At 44.8% G+C, this 24,781-nt stretch overlaps 1 protein-coding gene across 6 annotated transcripts in view; it reads left to right on the top strand.

Annotated features, from left to right (window-relative positions):
* The window catches only part of CNOT6L (CCR4-NOT transcription complex subunit 6 like), a 188,195-nt gene that overhangs the window by 82,915 nt on the left and 80,499 nt on the right, over positions 1–24,781 (top strand). For 5 of the 6 annotated variants that reach the window (XM_033963350.1, XM_033963321.1, XM_033963340.1 and 2 more), the window contains 3 exons: positions 10,072–10,193; positions 16,907–17,093; positions 23,161–23,246. In XM_033963350.1, coding sequence (XP_033819241.1) covers positions 10,082–10,193; positions 16,907–17,093; positions 23,161–23,246 — 385 coding nt within the window. In that variant the 5' untranslated portion in view covers positions 10,072–10,081. Of the gene's footprint in view, positions 1–8,957; positions 8,980–10,071; positions 10,194–16,906; positions 17,094–23,160; positions 23,247–24,781 lie in introns of those variants that run through there. The other variant, XM_033963358.1, reaches the window with a different exon arrangement.

Here is a 24,781-nt window from a genome sequence, read left to right as displayed (position 1 = left end):
GTATGCACCAAATGCTTTCCCCCTTTTTCTGGCTATTTCAAAAAGAGTTTGGACTGACTTGTGTGACACTGGGTTCTGTCTTACCCATAGAGACATCTATGAATTCAAATACATTTTCCCCATACTTCAAATTTTTCAGAATAATGTGTGTTTGTGAATGGGCTTATAATATACTTCTGCACACAATATATATATGAGGGTTCTTCAGAAAGTTTCTGCACTTTCATATTCTCATGGGAAATGGTTGGAGCGGGAGAAGTAGTAAGAGGGCGCATTAGGATGCTGAAAAAAATGTATCACAAGCAGGGTGATTATGTAGAAAAATTATATTTTTTTGTTTTGTGATATTTTATAAATAGTGTTTAAAAAAATAAAAGTGCAGAAACATTTTGAAGATTCCTCGTGTGTGTGTATGTGTATGTGTGAGTGTGTATATATATATATATATATATATAATTTTCTTAGCAACAGCAGCAGATGAATCCAGAGACCAATGGGATGGCACACATCTACCAGCAGGCGGAGATAGAGAAACTGATTAACAGGTGGTCCTATTGGCTGTCACTCCTCCTGTATCTTCAGTATGCTCTATCTCCCAGCAGGTGATGGTCGCTATTCAACTAGCTCCTGAATTCTGTCTGTGACTGGAAAATTATTTTCTCCTTTTGAGGTTTCTTTTCAGTGAGATGGCAATTTTATTCTCCTGTTGAGGTTTCTCTTCAGTGAGACAGGGGTGTCTGGCTGAACGGTGCCGGCTTTAGGGGTTACACCTGGGCCCCCCCCAGGTCCCTGCCTCACCCTCCCTCTATTGCTAGAGGGTCTGACTGGGTCTCGATTTTTTTCTTCGTTCCCTTCTCTGTTTAAAAAAAAAATAAATAAAAAAAGGGAGAACAGTTGCTACATTCTGCCCTGTTAGTGCTGCACAACCAGCTCTTACTGGCTTCAACCGGCCCTAACAACAAGCTTGTGAGTATGTATGTGGTTTTTACTGTTGTTTGAACTTCAGGTTCTGTTTGGGAGTCTTAGTACTGTGGGTTCGGTCAACGTACGTTTAAGGAATGGATATTTTATTGAGGCTAAGTTTTATAACTAGAAATCCGTTGAGGGAGCCGGGACTTTCCCGCCCTTTGCATGCATGTGTTTGGTTTCCTTGTTGGTTACAGCGCGGCAGTAGCGGTGCGATTTCATGCTCGCACTTGTTCTCCTCGTTGGGTTTCAGTGCAGCAGTAGTAGTCCTGTTTATTCCGAGGCTCTCTTTCATCGGTGTTTGTTGTGGCCATGTGCAGCTGATTGTGCAGGTGCCGGTTTATAGCAGCGCACATGAGATGGGACATGTTTTTCCGGCGCTGTGGGAAGCACCGCACCGTTCTTCTAGTTATTCCCCAAGTCTGATTTTCTTTCTATGCAGGCCGCGGCAGGGTAAATTTTGCGGGGCTTGAATCCGACTATGTTTCTAGGAGCGTTGATGCAGCGGCCACGTGTTGGGGAGAATCAGACGCGCGCTTGGTTCTCCAGTGATGGCGGGAGAGCTGCAGCGTTCCGGTAGTTTATTTCCAGCTGACTTTGGTCAGGGTATGCCGCAGCTTCTCTCCTTTCCGGTTCAGACAAGTTGTACATGTTTCACCAGCTTTGGGACAAGCTTGGGCAGATTTATATGTCTATGTCTGTGTTCCTGCTGTATTCACTTGAAGGAAGCTGCTAGTTTAATCGGACTCTGGGGTTAGCACTCAAGGGGATTACCAGAGAGACTCTGACCTGTGCTAGATCACCGAGTCTCGGTTTGACATAGGGCAAATCACGGCACAGTGAGATCAGCAGTAAGATAGTGCCCTGTATTTCACACGGGTATCTCATTGTCTCTCTTGGGGTCCCTGCAGATTGAGCCTTTGTCTGTTTGTAACTGTCCTTCTTATTTGGACCTCTGTGCTGCGCTGCATGTGTCTAGTAGTGGCATAGGATATATATGCCTAAAGGTAGTACAAACAGTTTCCAAGTTCGAGCTGTCTCTATGGGCATAATAACACTTCGCATCTTCCTGCGGCCAGGACTCTCTTTCTCTATTTCTGAGGGGGCCTGGACTTCAGATTTGCATGCTTATCACGCTGGTTTCTCCTGTCACCATTTTCTCATGGCACATGCTAGACGGACCCTCTGACCAGACAGGAAGGGCTGAACAGCTCCTTCTAACCAGGAGCCAGTTACCTATTCTATCAAACCCGCGGAGGACCATGCACTATGTGGCTGTTAGTCTCATCCCTGAAGCTCTCATTAGCGATGTGAGCTTTGTCTGATACCTGTTAGGATGCTGTTGTTTTCCACGGGGCGGTAGATGCAGCATCTTGATTGCGTCTAGTACGTATTCACTTTAAAGGACATTCATATTTTGCTCACGTTGCATGGAGTTAGTACTGTTTTCATGGTTCCAGTATACTCCTCTTTACATTGCGAAACTTGATTTTTCCTAGGAGAATTTCTTTCTTCTTACAGATCCTACAGTTATCCCAGGACAAGCAGGCAGCCTATTCTCACATATGAGTGATGTCATCAACGGAGTCCGGATGTGGAAGCTCGCAAGCAGACTTGCTTGAAGAAAACTCGAAGTTTCGCGAGTGCCTTCCCGCCCAGCGTAGGGCGCGTCTCCTCAGTTCTCAGTTTTCCGCGGAGCCGAGAAGTCTGTCTTTGACTCTCTGCGTTTAACTTCGTTACTTCATGCCTTCTCTGAACCGCGGTTTGTATTTTTTTCTTCACGAATCGCTGTTCTTACTTTATTTCTTTTATTTCTAGTTAAAAAAATTTTTTCAATCTTCCTTATCTTCTGTTTTGGATTATCTTTTGCACTTATCGACTTCTGGCCTCAAGTCTACATCGATCCGAGTCCATCTCAGTGCAATTGCAGCTTTCCATCAGCCTATCGAAGGGAAACCCCTCTCTGCTCATCCGGTGGTTTCCAGATTCATGAAAGGACTTTTCAATGTCAAACCTCCTCTCAAACCGCCTCCTGTGGTTTGGGACTTCAATGTTGTCCTTGCTCAACTGATGAAGCCTCCATTTGAATCAATTGACAAGGCTCATCTAAAGTATCTCACTTGGAAAGTGGTGTTTCTCATTGCCCTCACTTCTGCTCGATGAGTCAGTGAGCTGCAAGCTTTAGTTGCTGATCCACCTTTCACGGTATTTCATCATGACAAGGTGGTCCTTCGCACTCCTCCCTAAAGTGGTCTCGGAATTTCATCTCAACCAATCCATTGTTCTTCTAGTCTTCTTTCCAAAGCCTCATTCTCATCCTGGAAATAGCTCTTCATACTCTGGACTGTAAACATGCTTTGGCCTTCTATTTGGAACGCACCAAATCACACAGAACTGCTCCTCAACTTTTTGTCTCCTTTGATCCAAATAAGTTGAGACATCCTATCTCTAAGCGTACCATCTCCAACTGGATGGCTTCTTGTATCTCCTTCTGCTATGTCCAGGCTGGATTACACCTACACAGTAGAGTCACAGCCTACAAAGTTAGAGCATAAGAACATAAGAAGTTGCCTCCGCTGAAGCAGACCAGAGGTCCATCTCGCCCAGCGGTCCGCTCTCGCGGCGGCCCATCAGGCCCACTGCCTGAACAGTGGTCTCTGACTAATTTTACAAATTACCTCTAATCCTATCCCTCTAACCTTACCTCTACTCTTATCTGTACCCCTCAATCCCTTTGTCCTCCAGGTACCTGTCCAGACCCTCCTTGAAGCCCTGTAGCGTGCTTCTGCCTATCACATCCTCCGGTAGCGCGTTCCATGTATCCACCACCCTCTGGGTGAAAAAGAACTTCCTGGCATTTGTTCTAAACCTTTCCCCTCTCAATTTCTCTGAGTGCCCCCTTGTACTTGTGGTTCCCCATAATTTGAAAAATCTGTCCCTGTCCACTTTTTCTATGCCCTTCATGATCTTGAAGGTTTCTATCATGTCTCCTCTGAGTCGTCGCTTTTCCAGCGAGAAAAGCCCCAGCTTTTTCAGTCTGTCAGTGTATGAGAGGTCCCCCATACCCTTTATTAGCTTAGTTGCTCTTCTCTGGACTCTCTCAAGTACCGCCATGTCCTTCTTGAGGTACGGCGACCAGTACTGAACACAGTACTCCAGGTGTGGGCGCACCAATGCACGATACAGTGGCAGGATGACTTCCTTCGTCCTGGTCGTGATACCTTTCTTAATGATACCCAACATTCTGTTCGCTTTCCTTGAGGCTGTGGCGCACTGCACTGGTACTGGCAGCTTCAGTAGCTTTCCTCATATCTACTCCTATTGAGGAAATTTGCAAGGCTGCTATTTGGTCCTCGGTTCATACTTTCACTTCTCACTATTGCCTGGATACTTTCTCCAGACGGGGTGGACAGTTTGGCCAAACAGTATTACAAAATTTATTCTCTTAAATTGCCAAAACTCCCACCATCCCATTTTGGTTAGCTTGGAGGATGCAAAGTTGCAAGCATCCTGAAAAATGTTCACAACCCCCTGAACTGACATTATAGCGTCTTCCCCCTCATGAGAAAGCCTGAAGAGTCATTGGAAGAAGTCAAGATCCCCTTAGAATGAAGTGCAGAAGGTCAGGGAACGGCAGGATGAGAAAGCACAGTTACTTACCAGCACATAGAAAATCTAGTGGTAGGTTTCCTAGAAGCCTCCCAAATGTCTCTGACAGGTTGAGAAAACAGCAGAGGAGTCATGTTGAGAGGTACCAAGCTGTCAGGTGTAGAGACTGCAGGTTGGGATGAAGCAGAGATCCCTGACTCCTGTGTAAGCAGAGATGGAAAAACTGGTAGAAGGTATGGCTCCCTGCTGCTGAGTTGAAGTAGAAGGGAGTACCAAGGTTGTCTCGGCCACCGAGGAGCAATCAGAATCATGGTGGCATGATCGTTCTTTAACTTGACCAGAGTCTTGAGAATGAGAGGGAATGGAGGGAATGCATAGAGGAAGAGATTCGTCCATTCCAGGAGAAAAGCATCTGCCTCGAGGCGATGAGGAGAGTATATCCTGGAGCAGAACTGAGGCAGTTTGTAGTTGTGGCCCTGGGGAGCTGCAAAGAGGTCTATCTGAGGTGTTCCCCATTGTGAAAAATATGTGATGAAAAGGCGAGGAATGGGAGTGTCCATTCGTGAGATTGCAGAAGACGACTCAAGTTGTCCGCCAAGCAAATTTTTGCCCCTTGGATATAGACAGCTTTGAGGAAGGTGTTGTGGCGGATTGCCCAGTCCCATTTGTTTGTAATACCTTAAAAACCAATAATAATATTTTGTATGTAATCCAATTAATTTTTTTGAATAATGGAGTAATGCGATCAAATTTCTTTGCATTATAGATTAATCTTAAAGCTGTATTTTGAATGTTTTGTAATCTTTGTAGATCTTTTAAGTCTAACTCCCTTAAGCAAAGAGTTACAATAATCTAGTTTCTGAATTACTAGAGAATGTACTAGGATATTAGAAACATAGAAACATAGAAACATGATGGCAGATAAAGGCCAAATGGCCCATCTAGTCTGCCCATCCACAGTAACCATTATCTCTCTCTCTCTGAGGTGGTATTAAAAGTCAGTTTGTGATTAACTTTTTTTAACTCTGAGACTGATGAGGTTTCTAGGGTATAAAGAATCTGAATATCATCTGCATACACAAATAAAGTGAATCCTAGCGATTGTCCCAAAGTCAGAAGTGATGCTAAGAACAGATTAAATAAAATTGGTGATAAATAAAATAAAATTGGTGCCCTGAGGCATTCCTGTCTCAATGGAAGTTGAAGTTGATAAAGTATTATTAAATTGTACTTTAAATGTACGATTGGTTAAATAAGATTCAAACTAACTAAGTGCTATATCAGTAATCCCTAGTTATTTTAATCTATCAATGAGAAGAGCATGATCTGTCAAATCAAAGGCAGCGGGCAAATCTAAGGAGAGCATCAGTACTGTTTTAAATTGATCAAAGGCCCAATAAATAAATGACATCATAGCTAACAAAGGCGTTTTCGTGCTATTATGCTTTCTAAATGCCGTTTGATGAGGATGAAGAGCATTTTTATTTATTTTTCTATACCGTTCTCCCAAAGGAGCTCAAAACGGTTTACATTAATTTATTCAGGTACTCTAGCATTTTTCCCTGTTTGTCCCGGTGGGCTCACAATCTATCTAATGTACCTGGGGCAATGAGGGGATTAAGTGACTTGCCCAGGGTCACAAGGAGCAGCGTGGGTTTGAACCCACAACTGCAGGGTGCTGAGGCTGTAGCTTTAGCCACTGCACCACACACTCCTCTATATGAGGGACTTCTGTAGGACATCCTATTGGTACTGACTGCTCTAGCTGAATGAAAAGGAAGGAAACATTTATTTATACCTATTAATTTCTTTTCTTTCCTTGAATCCTGCTAGACTTGTCCTGGAAGGACAGTGGTACTTGGGATGTTGGTTTGCTCGCTAGTATTAGTGTTTTTGAATTGTAAAGAGTTATTCTGCAAAATGTTTTTCTAAAGGGATCTATTTGTTTCTGGACCCTGTATTGCTTAAGCTATAGCAATACTGAAAGAAGCCATCATGTGCCAGCCCTTATACTGGTGATATCATTGGTAGAATTCATATTCTTTAATTTTATCTAATGGTTGGGAGGGGACTCAACCCATTGGTATGGACTGGTTTTGCAGGTTGAAAGGAAAGGAAATTAACAGGTAAGAATACATTTCTCCTTTAATGCATTTCAAATTGTATCTTTTTAGACAGCAGCCTGCATAAGCTCTAAGAAGTAGCTGGGTGTGAAGGCATTATATATAATCCTCTTGTGTATAATCAAAATATATTTATGAAATACTAGGAGAGCTGTGATTATTTGGTATAATCAGGCATATGATAGCTCAGCAGGAAGTCTTGAGGTTTCTCTTAAAGCTTGGTATGAACTATTCATTTAATTTTGTAGAACCTCATTTAAGTGTTGGAAAAATAAGTTTAGTCTCCAGCTGTGCTGGGTTTTGTTTCTGATTTCATTAGGTTCCTTTAGAAACTAGCCTACCCAACACATATTTGGTGATAAATTGACATTTGTTGAAAACTAAGAATAGAACAAGCCATGGTATCCATCCCATGCAATTTCACCTGAGGCAGAGTCCAACAGGGCAAGTACTGTATATACTCGAATATAAATTGATCCGAATATAAGTCGAGGCCCCCATTCCCCTCCCCAAGAGGAGGAAAAATGGTTGACTCGAATATAAGATGGGAGCTTAATATTCAAGTGCCATGCCCTGCCAGGATCTGCACCCAGTGTCCTCTCCCTCAGGCCCCCCATGCCAAGCTCTGCACTTAGCCCCCTTCCCTACCACACAGTCAAGAATAAATTTTGTTTCTTCTCATTTTTATTAGGGCTACAGGAAGATTAAAAATTTTAATTGTGATTAATTGTATTATGTATTAGAAGTAGCAATTAATTGCAATTAATATGTAAGATATTTTTAAAGAAAATACAGCAAAAAAATTTCCTGAAATCAAGCATAAACCACTTATTTATCGGTAGCTTCATCTCTCTGCTACTACTTAGTCCTCCATTTCCTTTCACTCCCTCAGCTCTATCCTGGTCTCTCCTTTCTCTTGCCTCCAGGCCAGTATGCCTCCTCTTTTCTTTACCCAACTCACCCCTTATATCCAATATCTCTCTCCCTACCTCTGTGGTTGCAGTTTCCCCATCTTGTCCTGAATCCCTTCATTGGATTTCTCTTCCCACCCCACCCCTTCTCGTTCAGCATTTCTCTCCCTCCTTGTCCCCCAATGCAGCATCTCTCTCTCTTCTTGCTCACCCTCCTTTTTCTCCTTCCCCCGATGTACTGTAGCATCTCCTTGCCTTCCATTCCCCCCAGTCCAGCGCTGCTTTCCTCCTCCAAGCCCCCCATGCAACACCATTCTCTCTTGTTGTCCTGAATCCAGCACTTCTTTCCCTCTCCTTGCCCACCCCAAGTATCACCTAATACAATCTTTAGTCTTATTTTCCCTAAACATATAGGGCTCGATGCAGTTAACAGAAAAAGACATTGACTGAATTATACAAGGGTCATTTCATAAATAATGCACACTATATTTTTATAATTTACATGCTTTATTTTTTTTTCAAGTATTTCTTTACAATCCTTCCTGCTTTGCAATGACCGAGTCCCAACATCCAGGAAGCTTCATTATTCCATCCAAGACACCGTTTTTGTTCAGTTGCCAAATGGCTCGGGTACCGGTGGAAGAAAGCTCTTCTAGAGATGCAAAACGATGTTCACGCATAGGTTGTTTCAACTTTGGAAAAAGGTCGAAGTCTGGTGGACTCATGTCTGGACTGTAGGGAGCATGAGGTAACACCTCCCAGTCGTATTCACATAGCTTTTCAATGACAGCATTCCCTATGTGTGGGTGAGCGTTGTGAAGAATGAGTGGCCCAGCCAAGAGCAACTGAGGTCGGGTTTTGTGCAATTTTCAGCTGTGCCACTTCTTCCACATGGAACTTTGTCTGTGATGCCTTCATGATCATAAGCAAAAATCATCATTTGTTTGTCTTTTGATTAAGCTCATTGAAATTTTTTTGGTCTTGGGGAAGATGGAGCTCTCCACTCATCATTGAAAAACTATGCAATTACGACTGGGAGGTGTCACCTCATGCTCCCTACAGTCCAGACACTGAAAAACTGACTACAGTTTTATTAACAACTGGAATTGGAAACCCCCCCCCCCCCCATTTGCAGCTAGTTTACTGCAGGAATAGGGACAAGACCTTTCACCACCCCATGGAAGCAGTGAAAAGTCTTGCTCCTGTGGTAAAAAATTGCGCCCGTGTCAGACTTGGCATCTCCTCCTCAGCTCCTCTTGGGCCTATTTTACCTTCAGGAGCCAGCCATGCCACGATGAAGACAGAAGGAACCCAAAACCAAAGCCTGAGACCAATGTGATTTGAAGAATAAAATTACCAGACAACAAAAGGTAGAAAAAAAAAATTATTTTATATTTTGTGATTAGAATATTTCAGATTTGAAATATCTGTCCTGCTGGAGCTGGTCTTAGACATAACTTGGAACCGCAAAGCCCAGGCTGTGCTTCTTTAGCTTCCAGCTGGCTTAGGGCTCTTTCTCTCTCTGAATAGGGGGCAGTTGCCCTAGTTGCTCTCCCCTAACACTATTCCTGCCATGTGTGACTGAAGTATTCTGTTAGCTTGATTTTTGTATGTAGCATTCTGTAGTAATTTGGTTTGATCAGTTTTCATAATAGTGGAAGGATATTTGTGAAAGGGAGGGGAGACAGGGGTTTTGTTGATCCTTGCTCTGTATTATTTGTGTTTATAAAATGACAATTGTACAGAATAGTCTCTTTTTATACTTTAATAAAATAAGTTCAGTATAAAATCATAACTATTTGAGGCTTGTGTGGGTGGGATTTGATAGTTTGCAGGGCGGGGACCGGGCCCGAGCTTAAGGGACGGGGACTGAGCTCACGGGGATGGGGCAGGAACGGTGATAAATTTTTTCCCCGTGTCATTCTCTAATATACAGCATACTTGCTATTATATTGGGGACAGGACACAAACATGATGTCTTTTGGTTTGTTCTCTTAAGTTACATAATTGATTAGCTTTAAAATTATTGAAGAAAATAAAAGGAAACCCCCAGCTCTCTAAACTAGAGCACTAAGTACTTTTAAATGTGACCTAGTGATTTGAAAAATCAGTCATGAACCAAGACACCAAGTCCAGTGATCTTGAGTAAGTTTTCTTTTTTACATGAAGGCCACTGATCACAAAACGCTGTCAGTTTTCCCAGTGGTCTTGATCTGAGGTTGATGCATTATGAAAGGCAAGAGTGGAGAAAACAGTCTGAAATGCGCAGAATTGTCCAAGAACAGAGCACAGGATAATCAACTTATTTTTGTAGATTTAATGTTCACTAAGGAGGGAACTTATTTTTTCTGTCATATCAATGTCCTACATGTTTCTATTGAAATAACAAATTCTGTGAGGCTGCTTGGCTTTTTTCTTTGTTTCTTGCCAGATAATGACCTTTTACTTCTTTTTCCTTTCAGACTTATAGGGATGCCAAAAGAAAAATATGATCCTCCGGATCCTCGCAGAATTTATACTATCATGTCAGCAGAGGAAGTGGCCAATGGGAAAAAATCTCACTGGGCAGAACTAGAAATCTCCGGTGAGTGCAGGGCTGCTGCCTGATGACCCTCTCTTAATAGCAATATAACACTGTGCCAAATGTTTAGAGACCTGCCTTAAACCTGTGCATGAGTGGTTCAGAAAATGCCTGTCTCACAAAGGAAGCAGGCTTTTATAAAGGATGCACAGTATAGTTGCTATAGTTGTTCTTAGTGATGCTGTACTGAAGCACAGAGTTTCCCAACATGTGCTACATGTACCCCAAGGGGTATACAGAATCCAACAAAAAAAAAGAAAACATCCTTGCTCGCTCCCCATTTTGTGCATCCATCAGTGGTGGGACTTGAATTTGAAGCAGGTACAGAACCTATATGGGATACTTGCAAAGAAGCTTGCTTTGTGCAACATGCAGCATGCCTCTGTTAGCTTCTATGCAGTGATCTAACTCTAACTCTCCACTGTCAGAAAGCCACACCTTTTTCCTCCTCTGAACCCCCGGACCGTGCAAATTGGGTCAGGACACCCCGTTATCATAATTGCAGCCTTCCTCCTTGGACTTCCACTGCTGGAGTTCTGCTTCATGCTGGCCTGCCACAGACAGTTGCACCTTGCTCTTGCCTCTTCTGAAACCTGGGGGTGTGCGAGTTGAATCAGGAGACCCCATTTTATTGTGGCTGTAGTTTTGCTTCTTGGCCTTCCACTGCCCAAGTAGAGCTCTGTGCTGACCCACCACCACCAGAAAGCAGCTTCTTCCTCTGGCCTTCTCTGAACCTCTGGTCATGTGGTTGGATCAAAAGATCCAGTTGTATCATAGCTGCAGCCTTGCTCCAGTTCCTCAACCTATAGCATGCAACCTTAGCGCTGGCTAAGAGAAAAAGCTTGGGATGAGTAGGTACAGCAAGAGAAAAAAGGTGGAATACAGAGGGGAGATTTTGGGGTAGCAGAAGAGGAAGGGGCAGGATGGGAAAAGAAAATATGTATGAATTTGTAAAAGAGAGCAGGAGAGAGAGAAGAAAGGGTGTGGAGTGAAGGAAGTTTGGGAAACAATACAACAGAGAGGACATGATGGGGAAAAAAGAAAGGAATGTGTTGAAGGTAGGCAGGAGTCATTAGAGAGTTCACTGGAGCTACCAAACTCATCTTGTTGTTTCTTTGAGGATGGGAGTTGATATCCTGGGGCTTTTGAGTCCTTCTTTCTCTGTCTTGGTGGGGAGGCAATCCTCTAACCCTCAGACAAACAGCTAAAAGGGCTTAGTGGCCTTGATCTATTCTTCGCAAAATTCTGCACTACTGTGCAATGCAGAATTTCCACAGAATTAGTCGCACAGAATTCCCTTTTCCCGTGCAGAATCTTGATTGTGCCAGCATCTTTGGGTCATGGTATTGGCAGCAATTCCCACGCTTCCTGCTGCTAACCTGGAAGTCTCTCTGTGGCAGAGGGGAAGCTTCCTGGTTAGTGGCAGGCAGCATGTGAGAGTTGCTGCCAATACTGTGACCAAAAGAAACAAGCCTTAGAGTACAGGGGAGGAGAGAAAGAAAAGTTGTTGGCACAGGGGGAGGGAAGGGGTGAGAAGAAGGAAAGTTGGTGGCACAAGGGGAGGGGAGGGAGACATGTATGGTGAGGGGAGAGGATAAAATTGCACATAATGGAGGGGAGGAATGGAGAGATTGTGCATGAAGGGGGATAGAGAGATTTGACATAGGGCACAAGGAAGTGAGAGAGAGAAAGAGAGATGTTGGACATAGGGGTGGATGGGAGGGAGGGAGAAATAATTTCATCAACCTCACAGGAGGTGTTTGGGAAGGAGGAGGGAGATATTGGATCCTGGAGCAGAATGGAGTGACGGAGAGATGCCTGGAAATAGGAGTGAGGGAGGAGAGTGGGAGAAATGCTGGACCATGGGAGAGAGTGCAGTAGGGAGGAGATACAGATATTGGACATGTATAAAAGGGAAGAAGTGAGGTATGTGAGCACATTGAAATCTTGTTTTTTTATTGCGGGTCCTGATTTGTGGAATGCGTTGTCAAGATTTTTGAGATTTTGTGGAGATTTATTGAAGTTAAATTACTGAAAACACATTTCTTTGCTCAGGCCTTTTATTGATGTGAGAAGGGACTCTCTTCTTAATTCCTGTTCTATTTTATTGTGATTTTTATTATTGGAGACATGCTATGTCCTTTTATATTATGTATGTTTACTGTGAGCCGCTTGATATAAAGTGGATTATAAATATTTTAAATAAATAAATAAAATATGTCAGGCTATGAAGTGGGGAGGGAAGGAAGAGAGAGCAGATGTTGGGCTATAAGGGTGGAGGAAAGAAGATGCTGAGAATGGTAGAACACTGAGGGGGAGGAGAGGGTGATAAGGAAATGGTTGAGAGGATAGATATAACAGACAATAGAAATATGGGAATGGAAGTACATTGAAGATGAAAGGGAATTGAGGGCTGAGGAAGGAATGAGATGGGGAATGAGAGAGAAGATGGAAATTTGATAGCTGAAAAGTGAAAAAGAGGAGAAGGATAAGAAAGAGAGAAAAAAAGCTAAAAAGGAATGATCAATATGTTTGAGGCAGGTGTAGTGAGGAAATAGGCAGGAGGGAGCAGAAAAGACAAATGGGTAACGGCCACTTAAAGGAGAATAAGCAGATGACATGAAAGCAGAAAAAAGAAACTGGAACCAATATGATGGAAAAATAAAACATCCAGACAACAAAGGTAGAAGAAAAACATTTTATTTTAACTGTTTAAGTGGAATATGGATAATAATTAGCAAAAATATTATTTCAATTTTGACAAATAAACTTGCAGAATCCACAAGTTCCCCCGGTGGCTGCCTTCAAGAAACAGCAATGATGCCTGGAGGACGGCCAGTTTTCATATCGGAGGGCAGCTGAAAGCATTCAAGGACAAATGGGAACAGATCTCATCCGACTGTTGGATGTTGGACTTTATCAAGGAGGGGCAAAAGATCAAGTTTTATTGGCCCCCTCCAGATATGCTCCTTCGACTCCCCAGCCAGATGATCGGAGAAGTAGGTCAGAGTCCAAGCAACAGTGCAACAACTCTTAGATATTCGTGCCATAGAACCAGTTCCCGAAGAAGAATTGTCAGGCAGATATTCTTTATACTTCATAGTGCCTAAGAAAGGCACAGAAGATTGGAAACATTCTGGATATAAAGTCTGTAAATAAGACCCTGAAAGCACCCCACTTTTGCATGGAAATGGTCCGCTCCATCATAGCAGTGGTTGCTCTAGGAGGATTCCTTGCCTCTCTGGATTTGACGGAAGACATATCTTCACATTCCCATCTTTTCACTCACAGGAGATATCTGAGATTTCATGTGCTTCAGTGCCACTTCCAGTTTGTGGCACTCCCCTTTGGTTTGGCCACGGCTCCCCCGCATCTTTACCAAGGTGATGGTGGATGTAGCGGCCTACCTTCGAAGGATGGAAGCCCAGGTACATCCTTATCTGGATGATTGGCTGATCAGGGCCCCCTTGATGATGGACTGCAAGTGCGCAGTCCAGCAGGTGTTGAGCCTTTTATAGGACCTGGACTTGGATAGTCAACTTTCAGAAAAATCATCTTCAGTCGACTCAGTGTTTGGAGTATCTGGGAGTCCTCTTCAACATGGCAAAGGGCCGTAGTTTTCTTCCTAAGCCACACAAACAGAAGCTCAGCATGCAGATCCTTGCAATTTTGCCCTATTTGAGTCCCACAGCCTGGCAGTATCTGCAGATGCTGGGCTCAGTGGTGGCCTCCTTGGAAGTGGTGCCGTGGACGAGAACTCATATGAACCCTCTCCAGCACGGCCTTCTTTCCAGATGGTCCCCGCAAATCACTCCCTTTAGTTGAGGCTCTCATGGACGGCAGAGATGAAGTGCAGCCTGTCTTGGTGGCTCCAAGGGGAGAACTTGGCAAGGGGCATGCCACTCCTAATCGAAGCATGGGTGACCCTCACAACCAATGCCAACCATAGAAAGCAGTCGGAGTGTTTTTGGACAACGCCACTGTGGTGGCTTACGTAAACAGACATGGAAGCATGGCCCTCCACTTGGATGCTGTTTCAGTGGGCAGAACTTAACTTGCAAGCCCTCTCAGCGGCCCACATGGCAAGAGTAGAGAATGTCCAAGCTGACTTTCTCAGCTGGCAGACTCTGGACCCCAGAAGATTGGTTTCTGTTTTAAAAGGCATTTTCCCTCATAGTCCAGACTTGAGGCAAACTGAACATGGATCTCATGACCACAGCTTCTACAGTCACAGAGTCGAGCGGGAAAGCGCAGGGCTGGATGCCCTGGTCTAACCTTCTAGTCCATAGAGAAGCATCTGCTTCTCTATGTGTTTCCACTGTGGGACATGGCGGGTTGGATCATCCACAGAATAGCCACCCATTGGGGTCTTGTGATCTTGGTGGTGCCAGACTGGCTCCAAATATCTGGTGTGTTTACAGAGAGGCAGACCGTTGAAGTTGCCTGTTCATCTGGGGCTTCTCAGTCAAGGCCCAGTTCCGATGGAGAAACAGAATGCTTTGGTCTTACAGCATAGTTCTTATTCGCACGACCTTGTTTCAGAATGGTTATTCGGAGGTTGTAGTTAATGACTTTTCATAGGGCCAAAAAGCCGTCGATGGTTGCAGCTTATGCTAAGACCTGGAAGATCTTCCAGTTATGGTGTGCCAAGGAGCAAATAGAACCATAGAGAACTCCCGTTCTGGTGATCCTTGCCTTCCTGCAAGCTGGCCTCGAAAAAGGACTTGTAGTTTTGTCCCTCAAAGTGCAGATAGCTGGTATCTTGTGTTTTCGGGCTCAGAGCGGCCTTCAGTCTCTTGCTTTTCTCTCGGATGTCACTCTGTTTTTGAGGGGGCTATCAGTCTGAGACCCCCGATGCACAGACCGTTCCTGTTTTGGGACCTCAGTGTGGATTTGAATGTCCTGGCCAATGCTCCTTATGAGCCTCTTTTGATGGCTTCCCTGCTAGACCTTATGGTCAGGACAGGGTTTTTGGTTGCCATAATCTCAGCAAAAAGGATCTTGGAATTGCAAGCTCTCTCCTGCAGGGAACCATTTCTCCATATCATGGAGTCAGGTGTTTCGCTTCGCACAGTTCCTTCCTTTCTTCTGAAGGTGGTTTCTGCCTTCCATGTTAATCAGGAGCTTCATCTGCCCACCTTTTAGCCTATGGGATCAGCTAAACAAGATAAACTTCTGTATAAGTTGGATGTGTGCAGGAATCTGCTCCTCTACCTCGAGAGGGCTAATGACTCCAGGCTTTCTGATCATCTTTTTGTACTGACCAGTCACTCGAGATGGGGCAAGCCAGCTTCCAAGGCAATTATTGCCAGATGGATCCATGTGGCAATTTTCTCTTCCTGCATTTTCACCGGAAACAGCTGTCTCTTTCCTTGGCAGCACATTCCACCTGAGATGTAGTGACCTCTTGAGTGGAATCCGGGCTATTTTGCCTGATGAAATCTGCAGAGCTGCTACTTGGGCTACTCTTCACACTTTTACAAAGTTCTACAGTGGATATGGCGACTCGAGATGATGCTGTCTTTGGGTCCTCAGTACTGTGGGTATGCTCATCTGTCCTTCCCTAGATGTATGGCACTGCTTTGGTATGTCTGCTCAAGTATGGACTCCTATGTATCCACAACAGAGTGACAGATTAGGTTTTTTCCTTGCTAAACTGGGTTTTGTTAGGATAACACTGGAGTCCATACTATCCTCCCTGTGTGGACTTGTTTTGAACATTGCCAGTGTCCTTCTCGAGACCTCTGCTGTTATACTTAAGATTTAAAAAAAGATATGTTTCGGGTATTGGGGAGTTTCCCTTTATCTTTCCTCCTGGGAGGGTCCCATAGCTCCAGTTTATTATCCTTTGCAGGTTGGAGTGTTTCCTTGTTAAATGTTTAGTGTATATTCATGAACTTACTGATCCCAAAGGTTGGTCATAAAACTTCTTTTTTCCCTTGCATATTTGTTTCATGTTTCTCATTTGGATCCTAACCCTATTCCTTAGAAGTAACAGAAATAAAGATAAGCTTCCTGGGTAGATGAGGGGGACTAAAAAAGTGTTATTGGAGCTCTTGATTTAAAAAAAACTATGACTGATGTGTGCCTAGCCTTCTCTTCACAGCTGCAGGTGGCTTCCTAACCTGTCCCTGACTTAGCCACGTGATGTTATTATTCACCTAGAATGGACACAGAGTATGAGAAAAGAAAGAAGGAGTTAAAAGTGGGACTCCTTTCAGACTGCTAGGGTTCATTTTTTATTACAAGTTCTTATACACTATACAGAAGGGGCCCAAGACAGAGCAACATGCAGGAAAAGACAGATAGTTAGTCAGGACAGGGGACCTAAAATAATTAAGCATTTTGTTTTAAAATCAGAGAAGCCTAAACACATTTGTTTGAAAAAGATTTGTTAGGCCTGTTTTTCTTTCTTACAGTCTTGGTTCACGGCTCAGTTCTTATCTTGCTGCAAGCAACACATTCCCTTCCCCAGTTATCTCAGCGTCAGTAGCCAAGGGGATGTCAGTTCTGGGCCTGGTTCTTCCACCACTGGGTTTAAAAGAGAAATAGTTGTAGCAGAGATATTTCTGTGAAAAATTAAAAATTAAGTAGGTCAGCTATGATATTAAGCTAATATACCTCTTTTCTCACATCTCTCTTTATACATGTTTAACAAGATGTGGCAAGTTAGTTGTAGGCTTGTGCATTTAACTTTTCTATTTTTGCCTTTTTAGGTAGAGTTCGGAGTTTGAGTACATCACTTTGGTCACTGACACACTTGACCGCTCTGCACCTCAGTGATAACAACCTCTTTCGCATTCCACCTGATATTGCCAAGCTCCATAATCTGGTTTACCTGGATCTCTCATCAAATAAACTCAGAAGTTTACCAGCAGAGCTAGGAAACATGGTGTCACTCAGGTAATAATGGATATAAATAGTATTGGAGCAGGCTTTCCTTGGTTATCTAATGTATCTTCTATAGGCTGTATTGTGACTGAAATCATCTACTGCATGGAAATTGGCAAGGTCATAAGGAAAGTAAATGGAAACATCTGCATTCTCCTAGACCAGTCCAGTCCTGTCCATACCAGTAGATGGAGTTAGAAAATATAAGCCTCTCATGAGGAACTTTATCAACAGTATTCTGAAAATCTACAAACACTATATCAACTGGTTCACCTTTATCCACATGTTTATTCGGCGTAACATTGACCACCCTCCAATCTTCAGGTACTACAGGCGATTTTAGCAGTAGATTACAGATCACTAACAGCAAGTCAGCAATTTCTTGTTTAAGTTCTTTTAGTTCCCTGGGATGTACAGTATACTATCCGGTCCAGGCGATTTATCACTTTTTAACTTGGCTTAGATTCACTGAGATTTCTTTCAGTTCCTCTGCATTATCACCCTTAAAATCCATTTCCGGTTCAGGTAGATTTCTTACATCATCTTCTTCTGCATACTACACAGAGAAGCCTTATTCTAAAACCTGATGGGTATAGGCTTTTCCCAGCAGGCCAAGTGAAACAAGCTAATTTACATATTGAATCAAGTTGGAATAGATCTCACCCTGAGAGAAACATGAGTTTGCATACAACACCCAGAGCCCAGAAAGACAAGTGAAAGCTCCTGGCAACAGGAATTCCTAAAAATGGCCCCTGTAAGATATATTTCCTTCTGGGAGTGGAGGGAGCTGTTTGGGATGTAAGGTGGAAGTTTGTCAGGGTGCCATGTTGTATAAGCATTTGTACGCTAGTATTAAGCCTTTGAAGATGCAGCATTTGGCTATTGGCTATGGGTAGCCAGTGGGCTGATGCTAGTGCTTGTGATACTGGATTGTTAATATGAAGGTTCTTTAGAAGTCTAATTGCTGCGTTTTGTACATGGAGACAATGAAGATTTTTTGGTGTCAATCTGATGATGAATAGTACATTGCAGTAGTCCATGCGGTAGAGGATGAAGATATAGAGAAGTTGGGTAAAGTCTGGTTCGGAGAAGTAGTTTCTTATTTTCTGGCGCTGTCGAAAATAGTAGAATGAAGAGGAGACAACTTGAGAGATATGGATGGTAAGCGATATGTTAGAATTGAGAAGTACCCCTAAGCTGCATACTTAGTCTTTGGTGGTTATGGTAGTTGATTCCATGAGAAGAGAAAGGCAGTTGTAGGTACAGTGCTCTTTGCGAATCCAAAGGAGTTCTATTTTGGAGGCGTTTAGTTGCAATTTGTTTGTGGATATTCAGATTTTGATATCTGAGAGACAGTTATGGAGTTTCGTAATCTTGGAGTCATGGTTCTCTTCTAGTGGAAGATATAGTTGGATGTCATTAGAAAGGAGTGAATCTGGATTTGGTGTTTGTGGGCTATATCCAGGATGGGTGTAATGTAAAGATTAAACAAAAGAGGGGATAGTAAAGCCCCTTGTGGCATGTCATATTTGATTGGCTTTGATAGGGTAGTGTCTAGTAGTACGCATTGGGATCTGATGCTTAGGAAGGATGTGAACCAGAGTAATGCCGTATCTCTGATGTCAAAAACTGTGAGTCATGATGATGAGAGGATGATCAATGGTGTTGAAAGCCGTGCTGAGATCTAATAGCACCAATAGGACATTTTTTCCCTTATCCATGAGTTTCCAGCAGTCATTGATGATATCGAGAAGGACAATTTCAGTACTATTAAATTTCCAGAATCCCGCTTGGAAGATGGATTAGGCTTTCTGGTTGTTGATGAAGGCATGCAGTTGGTTGAGTACCGTTTTTTACAGGATCTTTGAAATAAATAGTAAGTTGGAGACAGGCTTAAAGTTGCTGGGCATGCCTGAATTGAGTGGTTTTTTTTTAAAGTGGTCTGATGATTGTTGATTTCCAGATTATAGGTGCTAAGCCTGTTTGTAAAGAGGTGTTGATAAGTGGAAGGAATGAGTGGCTGCTGTCTTTGACAGCGTTTTAGACCATGGTACAGTGCTGGGATTGTCCCCACTTCGAACTCATGGCGATGGCAAGAAACAAGAAGGCAGACTGTTTCTTCAGTTGACGGTTTGAGCCCGGAAGTGAAGGACTATATGCTTTAATCCAACCGTGGCTACTAGACCTTCTGGTGTATGTCACTCCTCCCTGGCTCATGATAGGCTAAGTCATTCAACGAATTTCGGCTCATCAAGGAAGAGTCATTCTGGTAGTCCCAGATTGGTCTCACAGGCCAGTGCCCGCAGACCTGCTGTGTCTTTGCACAGGCTTCATGCTCAGGTTGCAAGTGCATCCATTCCAGATTTGCTTTCTCAGGGTCCGGTATTCATGACAGATCCGGATTGCTTTGCTCTTATGTCATGGCTATTGAACGCGAAGTGTTAGAGCGCAAAGGATATTCATCCATGGTTTTTGCCATCCTTCTCAAGTCTAAGAAGGCAACTACAGTCTCTACCTATTCTAAGATGTGAAGGACTATCCAGCGTTGGTGCGTGTAAAACTATATGGAGCCATTCTCTGTTCCAGTTTCGGTAGTGTTGGTCTTTCTTCAGGAGGGCCTTGACAGTGACCTCACCATGGCTTCACTTCAAGTTGCTGTGTTTTCTTGTTCCAGACGTTGCCAGATTTCTGAAGGGTGCTTTTCAAATTCGACCACCTATCAAACTACCTTTCCCTTCGTGGGACCTCAACATGGTTCTTGTAGGCCTCACCAAGGCTCCGTTCAAGCCTTTGGAAGAAGTGAATCTGGATTTGATGTTAGACTTGGACTTGATGCTTAGGGCAGTTTTCTGGCAGTGGTGTCATCAGTGGCCATGGGGAGATCACGCTTGTCTAGAATGACACACCTATCTACTGGAAAATATATTATCAAGGTAAGGACATAATCTCTTTTTTATATTTATTTCAAAGGTTGTATAAAGGGAAAACTGCTTCCAAGACCTCTATATAGTTTGTCTTTCAGAAAGCCTCAGCTCCACCGCCAAATGTCTCTAAATAGCGGGAAGAATTACGTGGTTCTCATCACCGGCTTCCAATTTTTTCATTCCAATTAAGTTTTTTATTTTCCTTATTTTAAATTATTTTAATAAATGTATATAATCATGAAATCTTTAAACCACTTATCTTTCAGCTAGCTTGACTCAGGAAAGACGACCCGACATGTTTCGCACACCTGTGCTTTATCAAGGGTCTCCCTTAAAATAGCATGTCTGACATAGGTAGTGATTAAGGGAGCTTAGATTTAAATGAAAGCTATTCCCATTGGATTCTGTGCATTCAATACAAGCAGCAACTTGGTAATCACTTCATTCCTTTGTGAAGCACTATAAGATTGTTGTGTTTGTCAGGGTTGATGTTGCCTTTGGCCTTCTTTTCTCCCTCCTATAAGATATTGATTTTGTAAATCTTATTGGTCTGGACTGGTCTAGCAGGATGAAAAAGTCCTTGGAAGAGCTTTCCCTTGCCCTGTGATTTGTACTGCTAGTTGGGTGTGTACCACTCCAAGTACTTGTTTAAGGATTGCTGCAAAAGCCAAGACCTTAACTTTTCACCCTGTAGTTTATCACCTAAAGGTGCTGGGGATCTACTGCAAACGTTTCTTTGAACTCTGAAAATTTAAGACATGGTCGAACTAGAGGATTTTTGTATTAAAACAATTAGCCAACCAAACTTTGAAACATTTGGAAATGAAACTAATTACACTATTACATTTGACATTCATCTAATATCTATGAGCAGTCAACTAGAAATGTTTACCAGTTTAAGAATGAAAAACAGGACAGACACATTAAATGTGAATAGGGACAACTAGCATATATGGATAATGGAATAATACTCAGCAATCACAACAACACAGGTGACCAGGTGTTCAATCTGTTGTGATTGCAGTTCACCGTTGTGAAGGCAGTTTCTCCTGTTTGTATTCAAGTTTTTAATGGAATAATACCACAGCAAGTTCTTCGAAATAAGCCAAATAAATCATGGTAAGCGGTTCAGTATAAACACTGAAATGTCAGCAGTATAAATAGTGACTTCTTAAAATTTTTTTAACTTGTCTTTGAGAGCTTGATATGCAATTTTGTTTGTGCGTTAGTAATTTTTTGAGGCACTAATGTGCCCAGTACCGTATTTTCACGTATATAACGCGCGCGTTATACGCGTTTTTACCTACCGCGCATACCCCTCGCGCGTTATATGCGTGAGCGCGGTATACAAAAGTTTTAAAACATAGTTCCCACCCCGCCCGATTCACCCCCCCAGCAGGACCACTCGCACCCCCACCCCGAACGACCACTCGCACGCGCTCCCACCCGCACCCGCATCCACGATCGGAGCAAGAGGGAGCCCAAGCCCTCTTGCCCGGCCGACTCCCCGACGTCCGATACATCCCCCCCCCGGCAGGACCACTCGCACCCCCACCCCGAACGACCGCTCGCACGCGCTCCCACCCGCACCCGCATCCACGATCGGAGCAAGAGGGAGCCCAAGCCCTCTTGCCCGGCCGACTCCCCGACCTCCGATACATCCCCCCCCCCCGGCAGGACCACTCGCACCCCCACCCCGAAGGACCGCCGACTTCCCGACAATATCGGGCCAGAAGGGAGCCCAAACCCTCCTGGCCACGGCGACCCCCTAACCCCACCCCGCACTACATTACGGGCAGGAGGGATCCCAGGCCCTCCTGCCCTCGACGCAAACCCCCCTCCCCCCCAACGACCGTCCCCCCCCAAGAACCTCCGACCGCCCCCCAGCCGACCCGCGATCCCCCTGGCGACCCCCACGACCCCCCCACCCCCCTTCCCCGTACCTTTGGTAGTTGGCCGGACAGACGGGAGCCAAACCCGCCTGTCCGGCAGGCAGCCAACGAAGGAATGAGGCCGGATTGGCCCATCCATCCTAAAGCTCCGCCTACTGGTGGGGCCTAAGGCGCGTGGGCCAATCAGAATAGGCCCTGGAGCCTTAGGTCCCACCTGGGGGAGCGGCCTGAGGCACATGGGCCCAACCCGACCATGTGCCTCAGGCCGCGCCCCCAGGTGGGACCTAAGGCTCCAGGGCCTATTCTGATTGGCCCACGCGCCTTAGGCCCCACCAGTAGGCGGAGCTTTAGGATGGATGGGCCAATCCGGCCTCATTCCTTCGTTGGCTGCCTGCCGGACAGGCGGGTTTGGCTCCCGTCTGTCCGGCCAACTACCAAAGGTACGGGGAAGGGGGGTGGGGGGGTCGCCAGGGGGGTCGCGGGTCGGCTGGGGGGGCGGTCGGAGGTTCTTGGGGGGGGCGGTCGTTGGGGGGGAGGGGGGTTTGCGTCGAGGGCAGGAGGGCCTGGGATCCCTCCTGCCCGTAATGTAGTGCGGGGTGGGGTTATGGGGTCGCCGTGGCCAGGAGGGTTTGGGCTCCCTTCTGGCCCAACTACCAAAGGTACGGGGAAGGGGGGTGGGGGGGTCGTGGGGGTCGCCAGGGTGGTCGCGGGTCGGCTGGGGGGGCGGTCGTTGGGGGGAGGGGGGTTTGCGTCGAGGGCAGGAGGGCCTGGGATCCCTCCTGCCCGTAATGTAGTGCGGGGTGGGGTTAGGGGGTCGCCGTGGCCAGGAGGGTTTGGGCTCCCTCCTGGCCCGATATTGTTGGGGAATCGGCGGTCCTTCGGGGGGAGGGATGTATCGGACGTCGGGGGGGGGGGCATCAGGCTTTCAGGATGGGGACAGACCTTCAAGGGGGGACAGTGCACGGAAGTCAGGGGGGGTGAACGGAGAGTCGGGACAGCGCACGGAAAGTCAGGGCGGGCGAAAGGAGCGTCGGGCAGCATGCGCGGTATACCCGTGAGCGCGGTATACCAAAGTTTTTGTGCATATCAGCGTGATTTCTGCGCGCTATACCCGTGTGCGCGTTTTATACGGGTGCGCGTTATTTGCGTGAAAATACGGTATTTGATTTCCATTCACATATTTTATGGTATAGGAATATTAATAGACGAAATCACTAAAACACAGTATGGAATTTAAAATACCCAAATGTGTTCCTGTTACAGGGAATTGCTTTTGAATAACAATCTGTTACGGGTTTTGCCTTATGAACTGGGACGGCTCTTCCAGCTACAGAACCTAGGTTTAAAAGGTAAGTAAATGTGATTTTCCCCACACATACCCACTCCCCCTCCCCCCCAAAAAAATCTGGAAGACAGCTTGTTTATTTTATGTATGGTTTAGTGTCCTTGATAATCAAATAATGTAGAAGCTGCATGTAACATTTTTTTCTTAGCATCAGTTTAACACTGCTCGGAACCTGTAGGTGTTATCCCTTCCCACCAGTAGATGGAGGTAAAGAAAACTGAATTCAACCAGTGACATCACTAGTTATTTTGTGCGGCACTATCTGGAACAATTTAGAATACACTTCTCCCTCCGTATTCGCGGTTTCAGCACTTGCGACTTCAATTATTCGTGGTTTTTACTTTGCTGGCTCCACACCCCTAAATGACATCATTCTGGAGTGCCGAGAAAAACTTTGGCGCTTTTTTCCAGCATTTGCTTCAGCATGGTTTGGCAAACTGCAGCATGCAGAGAGAAAATTTCAGTACTTCAGCGTGCTCGGTCAAACGGCCATCGTGAATATCAACAATAAGTTCTATTTGCGATTTCACAGTATTCGCGATGGGTTTAACCACAATACTGTGAATATGATAGAAAAAAGTTATTAGTGGTTATTTTGTATTTGCGGGCCGGCTTTGCCCCTAACCCCCACAAATATTATATTACATTACTGTTTTCTATCCTGCCAATACCTTTCAGTTTTAGGTTGTTAAAAAAAAGAATTGGTCTGGGCATTCCCAGGGAGCTTACAAAGTTGATAGATAGAATATGAAGGGAGAAGTGAATTTCTCTACCTTCCATCAGGTGGTAGGTTGTGTTGTGGTGCTCTGCCCTGGCCTAGCTCCCCACTCTGCTGGCTGCAACCATACCATGTGCTTGAGCCCAACAGCCGTTCTTAGGTCACAGTCTCAGCACCATACCTGGTTGAGCTTGGAACTTGGCTCTGCAGCCTTTAGTCGCTCTCCTTAGTGCCACTGGGTGAGGGATCTCAACTGAGGGGTGCAGGTCCCCATTCCTCCACTCCTCTTTCCCATTCACCCTATTTCAGTGTGTCTCCCACAGGTTCCCTTTGCAGCTTTCAGGTGGCTAAAATTCCCCTCCCCCCCAATTGCCTTTGGCAGCCCCTTTTTTTCCTGATTTAGGGAATAAGGCTTTTTTGTTTCTCCTGTCCATTTAAGGGAATAATGAAAAAAAAGGCAGATTAACCCTGAACAGGAAAATCCCCTATCTTATGGTTGAGAGATTTCACTATAATTAAGGGAATTTCCCTTAATTTGCACCCCCCAGAGAGCTTTGGACAGCACAGGAGCTGGATCCTTGAGCCGAAGCAAGTTTGGGCAGTGTGTCAGGTCTGCACCTACCTGACATGTGGTTGAGGATGCCTTCCAGGCAGCGCTGCCCTGTCTGCACAAAGTACAATGGGCTATTTCTGACTTTGAAAATGGCCCCGGGGGGGAGGGGGGAGAGATTTCAGGAGTTGGTGTCCTTCCCTCCTACCGAGGCATTGAAACCCACAATTTCCATTTTGATGGGAACACTGGCCATTTTGTCCCTTAGGAA

The sequence above is a fragment of the Geotrypetes seraphini genome, chromosome 1, assembly GCF_902459505.1.
Source record: "Geotrypetes seraphini chromosome 1, aGeoSer1.1, whole genome shotgun sequence".
Classification (NCBI taxonomy): domain Eukaryota; kingdom Metazoa; phylum Chordata; class Amphibia; order Gymnophiona; family Dermophiidae; genus Geotrypetes; species Geotrypetes seraphini.
The sequence above is the reverse complement of the archived record's forward strand: the minus strand, read 5'-3'. Positions and strand labels throughout refer to the sequence as shown.